This window comes from Rhinoderma darwinii, chromosome 2 (assembly GCF_050947455.1).
Source record: "Rhinoderma darwinii isolate aRhiDar2 chromosome 2, aRhiDar2.hap1, whole genome shotgun sequence".
NCBI lineage: Eukaryota > Metazoa > Chordata > Amphibia > Anura > Rhinodermatidae > Rhinoderma > Rhinoderma darwinii.
Genome location: NC_134688.1, coordinates 77,541,613 through 77,553,953, shown reverse-complemented (window position 1 = coordinate 77,553,953; position 12,341 = coordinate 77,541,613). Strand labels below are relative to the sequence as shown.

Here is a 12,341-nt window from a genome sequence, read left to right as displayed (position 1 = left end):
GGATATCTTTCTGCTCGACGTTCTGATCGGCACTATTGCGTATGCACAGCGTCCCTGCTCCCTGCTCTTTATTTGGTGCATGTGCAGTAGTGCGGGTTAGAACGTCGAGCCGAAAGATCTTACCGCGCATGCGCCGAGTAAAGAGCAGGGACGCGCGCGCGTTGCAGACAGTACGGGGCCGGGCATGAACGCGCTGATTATGTAATCAATGTAAGAAAGGAGGCAGGGGGGTTGAACTGGGGAGCGACGTAAGAGCATTTAGGTGCAATGGTAACGCCCTCATTGCACCTAAATGCTCATTAGCATAAACATAATAAAACGGATTTCTCTACAAAGGAAGCGGTAAGCAGTAAATGAAAAAACCGCTAGAAACAAGTTAGTCTCCTCTACAATACCCTGTTACTAGTTTAACTTGGACATTCTGGTGACAGACTCCCTTTAAGAGATTTTTCTCATTGTTGACACTTTTGATATATCTACAAGATATGTCAGAAAACAAATTTGTTTCTGTCCGACACATTTGGAGATTACTCATTGTATGTTTTACCTTGTTGTCGTATTTCTAGTGAAATTTATCATGTTAATTTTTGTATTTTCAGGTTTCAAGTGATAATGGCTCTAAGATACACAGTTACCTTTTGGAGTGGGATGAAGTAAGTTAAGCACAATATTATCCAAACATGGACCCATGGCTGCAGTGTGTTGAAAACTTGGGCACATTTATATTCCACATTTAATTCAATTACAAGTACTTTCTTTTTTAGGAGCATTAACCCCTTAACGACATCCAACGTATGGATACGTCGTTGTCGTTAAGGACTTAACGTAACACAACATATGGGTACGTTGTGTTGCTGGTGCGGGTTCAGCTTCCAGCGGGTGTGTATATTACACCTAACACCCTGCTGCATGGACAGGACCAGAGCTAGACTCCGATCCGGCCGATTAACCCCTTAAATGCAGTGCTCAAAAGCGAGCGCCGTATCTATGGCGTTTCCTTTCAGATCGGAACCCCACAATGCAAATCGTAGGGTTCCTATGGCTGTTCTGGCAGACCGGAGGCCGAACAATAGCCTCCTGTCTGCCAAGTACAGAAGCCTGCTAGTCCTGCCCGGTGGTGGGGCCTAATAGGCTTACGGTCGCTAAAGAAAGATGGCTCAGAAGCTGAGCCAGCGACATCAGCCGCCGATGTCAGCTGTATGTTACAGCTGACCGCGTGCTGTAACGGCAGGGAACGGAGCTAGCTCCGATCTCTGCCACTAACCCCTTAGATGCCGAGATCACGGCATCTTAGTGGTTTGTAGCGATCGGCATCGACACGATGTGATCGTCAAGCTGCCGATCGTTACTATGGCTTCCTGGTCTGCCACGTACGATAGCCTATTAGGCCCCGCCCAGAGAAGGGACCTAATAGGCTTGCTGTCAGTGAATGACTGACAGCTCTAATGCATTGCACTACGTAGGTAGTGCAATGCTTTAGAGTAAAGATCAGAGGTGCAGGCTCTCAAGTCCCCTAGTGGGACAAAAAAAAAAAAAAAGAGTTGAATAAAAGTGTAAAAATAAAAGTTTCAAGTTAATAAAAACAAACACCGCAGTTTTCCCCATATAAGTCTTTTATTATAGGAAAAAAATGAACACGTTAAAAAAGGTACATATTTGGTATCGCCACGTCCCATAACGACCCAAACTATAAAACTGTAATGTTATTTTTCCCGCACGGTGAACACCGCAAAAAAATAAGTAAAAAATAATGCCAGAATCTCTACCCCTCCCAAAACACGGAATAGAAAGTGTTCAAAAAGTCGCATGTACCCCAAAACGGTACCAATAAAAGCTACAACCCGCAAAAAACAAGCCCTTACACAGCTTTTTGGACTGAAAAATAAAAAAGTTATGGCTCTCAGAATATGGCGACACAAGAAATAAATAAAATAAAAATAAAAGTGATTTTATTGAGCAAATGCTGCAAAACGTAAAAAAACTATATACATTTGGTATCGCCGTAATCGTATCGACCCGCAGAATAAATTAAAGTTGTCATTTATAGCCCACGGTGAACGCCATAAAAAAAACAAAAAACATTTATGATTTTTAGTCACCTTGCTTGCCAAAAAATGGAATAAAAGTGATCAAAAAATCGCATGTACCCCAAAATGGTACCAATGAAAACTACAGATTGTCGCGCAACAAATAAGCCCTCGCACGGCTCCGGTGGTGAAAAAATAAAGAAGTTCTGGCTCCCAGAATATGATGATGCAAATTGTGCAGAGTGTTCCAAAAGCGGATAAGATCGGGCGCCATTTATCAGCGCGACACCGGCCACATATCTATGAATTATTAACTATTTACCCCGTTATTATTATACCCTCTAATTATACCCTGATGTACCCTTCACAGATTACATATGTCCCCACGTTATAAACTGAAATATCAGCAATATCCCAAACAGAACTACTACCAAGCAAAATCTGCACGCCGAAAGCCAAATGGCGCTACCTCCCTTCTGAACCCTACAGCTTGCCCAAACGCCAGTTTACGTCCATATATATGGCATCGCCATACCCGGGAAAACCCGCTTAAAATTTTATGCGGTCTTTGTCTTCGGCGGCACAAACTGGGCACAACATATTGTGCGCTAAAATGGCATATCAGCGGAAAATTGCAATTATCACGTTGCACCATCTGCTGCACATTAATTTCTCATGAAAAAACACCCATGGGGTCAAAATGCTCACTACACCCCTTAAAATGCCTTAAGGGGTATAGTTTCCAAAATAGCGGTCACTACTTGGAGGTTTGTTTTACTATTTGACCTCAAAGCCCTGCAGTTGTGGGCCAATGGTGTAAATATCACCGAAATAGACCTCAAATGCGCATGGTGCTCTTCACTTCTAAGCCCTGTCATATGACTAGGCAAATGATAAATGCCTTGAGGGGTGTAGTTCCTAACATGGGGTCACTTCTTGGGGGCTTCCACTGTACTCTGGTACCTTAGGGTTTTGTAAATGCAAAACTTATATAAATATATGAATGGCACATACAAAAAATATGGTGAAATCCTCTTCCATGTAAAACCCCCTCAAAAAACAAGGGGGGCACTCCCTCCGTCTGGAGAAAAAAAAGTTCAACCTGCAGAGGCGACAAGCCTTCTTTACTGTGAATCTATGGAATAGTCTACTGCAGGAGCTGGTCACAGCAGGGACAGTAGATGGCTTTAAAAAAGGCTTAGATAATTTTCGGTGTTGCCATGGGCAACTGCCCCATTTCCCTTAGCTTCTATGTACCCTTGTCTGTTAGTCTGTCGTGCACATATTGAGCATAGGGACCGTCGCCCAGTTGTATGCCGTCGCCTAGGACGGGCCGTGCAAGTAGGCAGGGACTGAATCCCGAGGTAGATGTCATTCATCAGGAACTGTGCACAGTCTGGGCCCAGGTTCAGAAGAACCTAGAGGCGTTCCAGAGCATACAAAAGACTCAGGCAGATAGAAGACATTCTGCTAACCCCTTGTTTGTGGTCAGGGATCTGGTGTGGCTGTCTTCAAAAAATTTGCGCCTTAAAGTCCCGTCCAAAAAATTTGCTCCCCGGTATATAGGGCCGTACAAGGTCATTGAGGTCCTTAACCCTGTCTCCTTCCGACTGGAGTTACCCCCGTCTTTTCGAATACACGACGTGTTTCATGCCTCCCTCCTGAAATGCTGCTCCCCGTCCTTGGCTACCTCGAGGAAATCTCCGGTCCTTGTTCTCACCCCTGAAGGGGTAGAATTCGAGGTGGCCAAGATTGTGGACAGCAGGATGGTCCAAGGCTCCCTCCAGTACCTGGTCCATTGGAGAGGATACGGGCCTGAGGAGAGGACTTGGATACGTCGCCCGGGATGTTCACGCTGGGGTATTGCTTAGGAGGTTCTATCTTCGGTTCCCCAATAAGCCAGGTCCATCTAGAAAGGGTCCAGTGGCCCCTCATAAAAGGGGGGGTACTGTAAAGGATCTGCCAGACACAGCTTCTGTGTCGACACCTGTGGTTAATCAGTCTGCATCAGCTCCTAGGTCTGATAGAGTGACTCGATCTGCTACCACTCAGGCTGGTAAGCTGTGGAGTGGGAGAACCTATCACAGCCTGGCCAGACGGTTCTAGCTCTCGCCCTCGGTCTATTTATACCTTCATTTCCTGCTGTTCTTTGCTTGTGATTCTTTCCTGTTTCCTGGCTCTGCTGCTCCTGCTATTACTACTGACCTTGCTTCATGTTGACCCTGGTTTTACTGACTACGCTCCTGCTCTAGCGTTTGGTACCTCGTACACTCCTGGTTTGACTCGGCTCGTTCACTACTCCTGTTGCTCACGGTGTTGCCGTGGGCAACTGCCCCATTTCCTTTAGCTTCGATGTACCCTTGTCTGTTTGTCTGTCGTGCACATATTGAGCGTAGGGACCGTCGCCCAGTTGTACGCCGTCGCCTAGGACGGGCCGTGCAAGTAGGCAGGTACTGAGTGCCGGGTAGATTAGGGCTCACCTGTCTGTCTCCCTACCCCGACATTACATCCACTTTGCTTTAATTCCAGTGACACACCAAAAGGGTTAAGAAACTTTCTAAATGCTTTTCCGAATACTTTGAGGGGTGCAGTTTTTAAAATGGGGTCTTTTATAGGGGGTTTCTAATATATAAGGCCCCTAAAGCCACTTCAGAACTAAACTGGTCCCTGAAAAAATAGCGGTTTCAAATTTTCTTGAAAATGTGAGAAATTGCTGCTAAAGTTCTAAGTCTTGTAACGTCCTGGAAAAAGAAAAGAAGGTTCAGAAAACTATGCCAACATAAAGTAGACATATGGGAAATGTTAACTAGTAACTATTTTGTGTGGTATTACTATCTGTTTTACAAGTAGATACATTTAAATTAAGAAAAATGCAAATTTTTGCAAATTTTCTCTACATTTTGGTATTTTTCACAAATAAACACTGAATATATCGACCAAATTTTACCACTAACTTAAAGTACAATGTGTCACGAGAAAACATTCTCAGAATCGCTTGAAAAAACAAAAGCATTCCAAAGTTATTATCATATAAAGTGACACGTCAAATTAGAAAAAAATGACCTGGTCCATTAGGTGAAAACAGACTGTGTCCTTAAGGGGTTAAACTTCTTCAATAGCTCCAAGATTAATTCCCTTTTAGCTACTAATCCTTATATGTATGCAGAGCGGTGCGCATGCGGTCCTCTGGTCATTGCTTTACACACAGAGCTTCATTAGGTTACGATGTAAATTAAGTATATTAGTTACCTATGTTTTGCTTCCATTTATAAAGTTGAAAACTATAATAAAAATAAAAGTAGTAAAAAATTGTTACATTTGTTGCATTTTACTGAACGAGAACCTGTCAATAGGTGATATAAGTTGAACTGGTTTATTGACCTGAATAGCGCCGTCTCCCTGATTTCAGCGCTGTTTTTATTTTTTTGTCCTGGACTCCCCCGCCCTCCGTTGCAGAGATATGGCCAACTGTTGTGTTAGCTCCCTATAAAATAATCTGCTGTAGTTAGCCAACAGGGTGTAAATTACCCTCAAGCTGCCTCGCGCTGATTGGTCAGCATCAGAGACAGGGAAGCTAGCTCCACCCCATTGGCTAACTACAGCAAATTAGCAGATAGGGAGGCAACACAATAGTGGGAAAAATCTCTGGAATGTGGGAAATCCAGGAAAAAAAGGAAACCAGCACTGGAATCAGGGAGACCGCACTATTCATGTCAGTTAACCAGTTGAAATTATATTGACACTTTAAATGTAATTTGATCTTTTCAGCGGCCAGCACATTGGGTGGTACAGTGACCTAGGCAAATGTACCATGCCCAAAACCTCTCCTGCACAGCTCCTATTAAAAAGAATACGAGCTGTAGCCAGGAGGACCCGGCAACTGTACTACCAATGCGCTGGCAGCGTCTCTTGGCATCACTTTGGTTGGGAGACCCAGATGAAATAATCGTGCCACTTTTAAAGGATTTCACTATGAATTCTAAGAGAATAGACAAGGCACATTATACCTATAGGCTATATTACACACCCATTCAATATAACAGTATTAATGTATTACCTAGAAAATACAGGAAGACTGCAAAGGATTTTCAGTGTCAGAAAATATTTTTCTTTTGTTTTTTCCAATCCTTTAATTGTGTTTCTAAGACTGTAAAAGACTAATGTATTATTATTTCACTTAATAATAAATCTGCATGGAAAATATATATAAAATTGTTGATTTATTAATACCAATTTTATTTTTGTGTTTTCTCCAGGGAAAAGGATGTCAAGAATTCTGTCAATGTTACTATGGGCTTCAGAAGCAATTTAGAGTAACAAAACTGTCTCCAGCAATGGGATACACATTCAGACTTGCAGCAAAAAATGACATGGGCATGAGGTAAGTCACCTGTCAGCTACAATATGACGCAGCAGCTCTTCTAGGTCTACATTGTGCTCATGGGAGTACATCTCCCTCTTTTGTATCGTTCTCAGTGGATTTAGTGAAGAAGTTCTGTTCTACACCTCAGGCAGTGCTCCGACAGTGCCAGCAAGTCCAATACTCATTAAAGCCGGAATAAGTTGGTTGTCACTGCAGTGGACTAAACCCTCAGGTACACCGTCTGATGAAGGGATTTCTTATATTTTGGAAATGGAAGAAGAAACCTCGGTATGTGTCTGTAAAGAAACTCACTTAACTGATTCTTAATAATAATTATATAAAATATATATCTTATCACATCTTGTTGGCGCCTTTGATATGCTTTTTTGCAAGCAGAATACTTTGGTACCTTCCTTCAGGTCATCAAATAATTTTAATAACCATTAACAAGTTAATTAATCATCTTGACTTTTGATTTCTACAGAAAATGCTCAGTGACACATGATTCACGAAATGCAGCTATTTCATTATTGTAGTTCAAGCTGAAGCACATTGGGGAAAATTTACTAAGGAAAACGTGTCAAAAAAATTGTGTGCATGGCATACACCTAATTTATTAATTGTGTGTTTGTAGGCATCTTCCGACACAGTTTTTAAAAGTGTTTATCGTTTTTTGCCATGGCGAAAAATGGCTGAAATTGCCTCCCATTATTTTCAATGGGAGGTGAAGGCGTTTTTTTTTCCCGCGAGCAGAAAAAAAACGCAACGTGTTTTCCACCTCAAAAACCCCATTGAAATCAATGGGAGAGTGAAAAAACGTCGCGAACGACCGACACTTTTTTTGATGCATTTTATGTAATAAAAAAAAAAAATGGCTTTTGGTATTTCCCTTTGCCTGTTGAAGAAATAGGTAAGAAAAAAATATGAATAGAGCCGGATTAAGGTTAGAGGAGGCCTCTGGGCAAATATTCTGGTGTGGCCCACCATTATTAAATATTTTATTAAAGGCAGCAGTAGTGCACAAATAGGTAGTTATTGTCTGGGGGTTCACTATCAGAATCCCCAAATTTATTCAGGCCTCTACATTAGGCTTCAAAATGATTGCAGACCCGTAAGTAAATTCAGACCTCAGACCACATTTTGCAGATGTGTCAGATGTATCCTGTGGATCTAGCAAAACTGTCCACAATCCGAAAAATCCACAGACCAGACCCCTCCATTTACTTACTGCTTCTTGCGCATGGGCCCCCTTCATCTCCAGGCACTGCTGCAATAGGTACTGCCCAGCATCAAGACCTTAAATGCGGAGCTAGATGGCATCAAGACCTAGTACGGACGTGCCCGGAAGTGAGGAGGAGCGGTAAGTAAAGGGTTTGTCCGCGAGTTTAAAAAAAATAACTAGCAGCTGCAAGTTATAAAATAAAAACCGTACTCACCTGTTACATGTCCCGGCACTGTAGCGCCAATGCTCAGATGATCCCCCGCCGGTCTTTGATTACTTTCCAGGAGCGATGATGTGCCATACATACTGCCATCACCGCGGGATGCCAGTGATTGGCATTAGTGGTGACTTACAACATTTTTGTTGCGATTTGCTGAAAATCGCAGCAAAACTGAGATATGTAAAAATATATAAGGCTTGTGTTTCGGCCCTGGTGGAGGCGAATTCCCCTTGCGTAGTGGTGACTTGCCCCGAATGCCCTCCAAAAATTGACAGGGAAATCTTCTTATTCCTTATTGTGAACTGGTTTATGTAATATTTTCTGAAATTTGAGTATTACTAGACTGTTTTGGTAGGGGGTGAGGTATTCCTCATTGGGAACAGATGTAGATGTAATTGTCCAGCAGAGAGATGGTTTGGCACTAAATAAATGACAAACTTTGTAATCCGTTCATGTTGTACTGTGCCACCACTAACTAGAGATTTTATTTCTTTTCAGTTTTCATACTTGGTTTATATTTTGCTTAATGGCCACGAAGTACATGAGTTCCTATATAATATATACGTTTTATAATGGGAGGTGTATCTGAATATATGTCTACAGGACTGATCTGTTTCTTCTTCTCAAAAGCTGGGGATATTTCGCACTTCTCACGTCATATAGGATGGTTCTCTTTTCCTACATCACCTTTCCCCTTGACAGCCAAGCATAGGGATCCAGGACTGATCAATGTCATGTTTATGACCGATAACCCTATACCCCCCAACTTCCCTGCTATGTTGTCCAATAAATGACCAGTGCACCCCATTCTTGTTTTTTCATGTTTAATAAAAAAAAAAAAAGTCAAAACAAAAATCGAAATCGCATGATACAAGCCCAATTGTTAGATTTTCCTAGTGGAGAACATGTTCATAAGGTTTTCTTCTTGTACTGTATAATGTTCAGTAATAGAATAGGTGCATGGATCGAACATCATTTTTATTGTGCCGTTAAGTCTCTGTTCACACTTGCGTCGTGGTTTGAAACGGAAACCAGAACACATCTGGAACTGTCACATAACGGATATCACCGGTGCCCGACGTATCCAATTGGGTTTATCGGATTCCCTGGAGGTGTGCATCGTTTACGGGGAATACCAGCGCTACATGCAGCTCTAACTTTCCTGTCAAATATGATGGAATCTGAGACGGAGGCCACAATGGAACCCGACCGATCCCATTGCAAGTCAATTGAGTCCGTCGGGCACCAGTGGTATTTGTGCAAAGGTTCCGACACTGCGTCCTGCGAGTTGATGGGGTTTGTCAGGCGCTGGTGCTATCTGTACAAAGGATCCGGCACTGCGTTCCGAAATCCAGATTGCAGATGCGAAAAAAGCTTGAGATGATAAAGTTTGTATGATAAAGAAAATAAATATTATTATTACCGTGACTTGTTGATGTCCTGGCATGCTCGCGCTATTTACACCATTTATGTTACTGATGTATAATAACATTAAGTGAAAGAACATTGCTTTGCCTAGCAACAGAAAATAATCCATTCTTTTACACATTAATAGTATAATTGACGGTATTGGAATACCGAGGCAAATCTAAGGTGAGACCGTTATGTGTTTTCAGAGGCTTTGGTCAGAAATAGCCTGCACAACACCCGCTAATAGATGGACAACTCTGGTACGGAGCATACAGTCCATTCCACTATTCATATATCGAACCTACAATCTGCTCAAACCAAGTCTGATCGTCCTCAGAATTACAATAAGGTCCCAACTGAGGACAACCCATTGTGTGGTCTTTGACTTTAGACTGCCCCATATAAAATAGAAGGGTGGAAGGTTGGTATAAACAATTCATGAAGTCCACACACGTTGGATTTGCTGCAGATTATTTCAGCGCTGAATTTGCCGCTCGTATTGCAGTTAGTACTTGAAAGGAAAAAAAAAATCTATTTTTTTTTTTTTTAAATCCTCAGTTGCGGATTTTGCTGTGGATCCATCCACAACACTAGATTCTGTGAGGATTTAATTGCGAGCTTTCTCTTCCCAATTAAAGTCAATGTGGAAAATCGGCAAGAAACCGTACACAATCTGCATCAGAATTGACATACTGCAGACTTTCAATTCTGCACCTCAAGTCAAATTCCACACGGAAAATTTTCAAAGCCAATGCGTGAGATTTTGTAAAATCTCATCCACTTGCCTAGTACTGTATTAGGCCCCATGCACATGACCTTATATTTTATCCGTAATTACGGACCCATTCATTTCTATTGGCCACGGAGACCTTTCCGTATTTTTCCGGATGGGTGTCCGTCCTGAAAAAATTATAGAACCTGTTATATTCTTATCCGTAATAACAGCACGGACTCTCCCATAGAAGTCTATGGGCACTTCCGTAAATCTGGACGGCTACTGATGTGCATCCATAAACCGTCTATATTTATGGAAGCGTTGCTATGCAACATGTTGGTGACATCATTTGCAGCCTCCCTCTTTTTTTTACGGATCCGTATATATGGATCAAATACGGATGCATTACGGACCGTATTTGCAGATACCGTTCCGTATATACGGATAAGTTACGGATGACTACGGATCCATATTTACGAACAGTTTACGGATAGATGAAAATACAGTTCTGTGCATGGGGCGTTACGCAGGGAATTTAAACTGTATGAATCCGCAGGTAAAATCTACAGCATTTCTGCCAGGTGTGAACGTACATAATTACTTCTGCCAATCTGTAAAAAATATAGTTTTTTTTTTACATTGGTTTTGTAATAAATTTCTGTAAGTCATGTTAATGTTGTTTTTTTTCAAAGGGCTATGGATTCAAGCCAAAATATAATGGAGATGACCTTACATTCACAGTAATGAACCTGAGACGCAGCACAAAATACAGGTTTAGGGTAGGTCCATTCTCCTGTACTTTTATACATCCAATAGGGTTAATCAATGTATTTTGTGTTTTTTGTTATGTGTGTGGGACATCATTCAAAGTGTTTTAGGTCATTTTGTTTTCTATTAACATATACACAACCTCCCTGTATTTAATAAACCTTATTGTTGTATTTGTGGCATTCCAGCAGACAGCCCACATTTGGCAGGCCAAACCCACTGAATTCCTCTAGATGACATGGTAGCAATTATTTACTTTAAAGGGGTATTCCTATCTCGAGCATTTATGGCATATCAACTGTATATTCATATATTCGCAGTCCTATCCGCATAACCCCTGACCCCCGTTTGTCATTGCAAAGCTTCTGCCAGTGGCCACTTGTTTCATTAACGTTACTATAGAGGTGGCCATGATTTTGTGCAGTTTGCGCAGTTCTTCCCTCATACCTCCCATGGACTGATGGTAAAACACTTTTAGCGCCTAAAAGTTCTCATACACGTAGTATAATAACTCCGCTAAGCATTCAATCAGCCAACAGTTCTTCGTCCTGATTCCCCTATTAACATGATATATATAATTTATATTTGAGAGGGAGGGAGAAGGAAAGAGAAGCCGTCAACGCAGGTTCCGTCATATTTGCCGGAAAAAATAGCACAGTATGCAGCATTATTTTGTCCAGCAATATGACGGAAACCCGACTAATCCCTAATAGTTGATGGGTTTCGTCCTGTGCTGTTGGTGTCTGTCATTTGATGGATCCAGCCCTTCCGTTATTTACATTATTCTGTTTCTTACGGAAATTGTCGCGCTGATATTTTGGAAGTTGTTTTTTATGGTCCTCACACTGAAGTGCTGATTGTTCCCAGTCATTTCCTTTATCTTAATAAATAAATACATAAAAGCTCCACAGGGTAAAAATAAATCCACTTTTGATCCTACATAGCTATTATTTAGTCAGAGAACGAGACTGGTTATCCCAGTTTTTCCTCCATGTGACAGGCAGGACAGTTAAATGGGGTCTCCATTTTGAACAATCCCTACTTATTTAAAGGGTCCCTTGGCAATAAGTTTATGACAAACTGATCGGTGATTATAGCTGTTATCTGTAGGAAAACCTGGCAGGTGTTCAATTTCCCTGCAGCGCCACCACAGGGCAAATTTAAGCATTACATGGTGCCGATCAAATCAATGGGTATCCCCTCTCCACTCTGGCCAAGAAATACAAATCCTGAAAAGAGTACTCCCCTCTATAAACTCAGAATTCCCTAATAGGGTATACGAATATTACAGCACTAATGGCCGTTCTGTCTCTAACTGCAGAGTTATTAGCAGCCGGCAGCATTGACTTTACACAGTCCTTGCGGATGCTAGAAGCTCTGTAGTTTAATGCTGTAGTTATATGTTGTATGTGTGGCCTGAGGAAGATGCCGGTGCGGCATTGAAACGCGCAGCCTACAACAATAAAGTATCATTTATTACTACCACTGTATCCTTCCTGAGTAGCAGCACCTCACGGGGTTCCGTTTTTTCAAAGAATTTACACAGTAGTTATATGTTGGAAGCTGCATGCATCTGTTGGTTGTGTCTACCGTTTTTCAATCTGGAACCCTAATTC

General features: G+C 41.8%; 1 protein-coding gene across 4 annotated transcripts in view; it reads left to right on the top strand.

Moving 5' to 3' along the window:
* Positions 1 to 12,341, top strand: part of FNDC3A (fibronectin type III domain containing 3A) — a 210,462-nt gene that overhangs the window by 176,243 nt on the left and 21,878 nt on the right. For all 4 annotated transcript variants that reach the window (XM_075851793.1, XM_075851794.1, XM_075851795.1 and 1 more), the window contains 4 exons: positions 600 to 653; positions 6,284 to 6,408; positions 6,504 to 6,678; positions 10,650 to 10,736. In XM_075851793.1, coding sequence (XP_075707908.1) covers positions 600 to 653; positions 6,284 to 6,408; positions 6,504 to 6,678; positions 10,650 to 10,736 — 441 coding nt within the window. The remainder of the gene's footprint in view (positions 1 to 599; positions 654 to 6,283; positions 6,409 to 6,503; positions 6,679 to 10,649; positions 10,737 to 12,341) is intronic.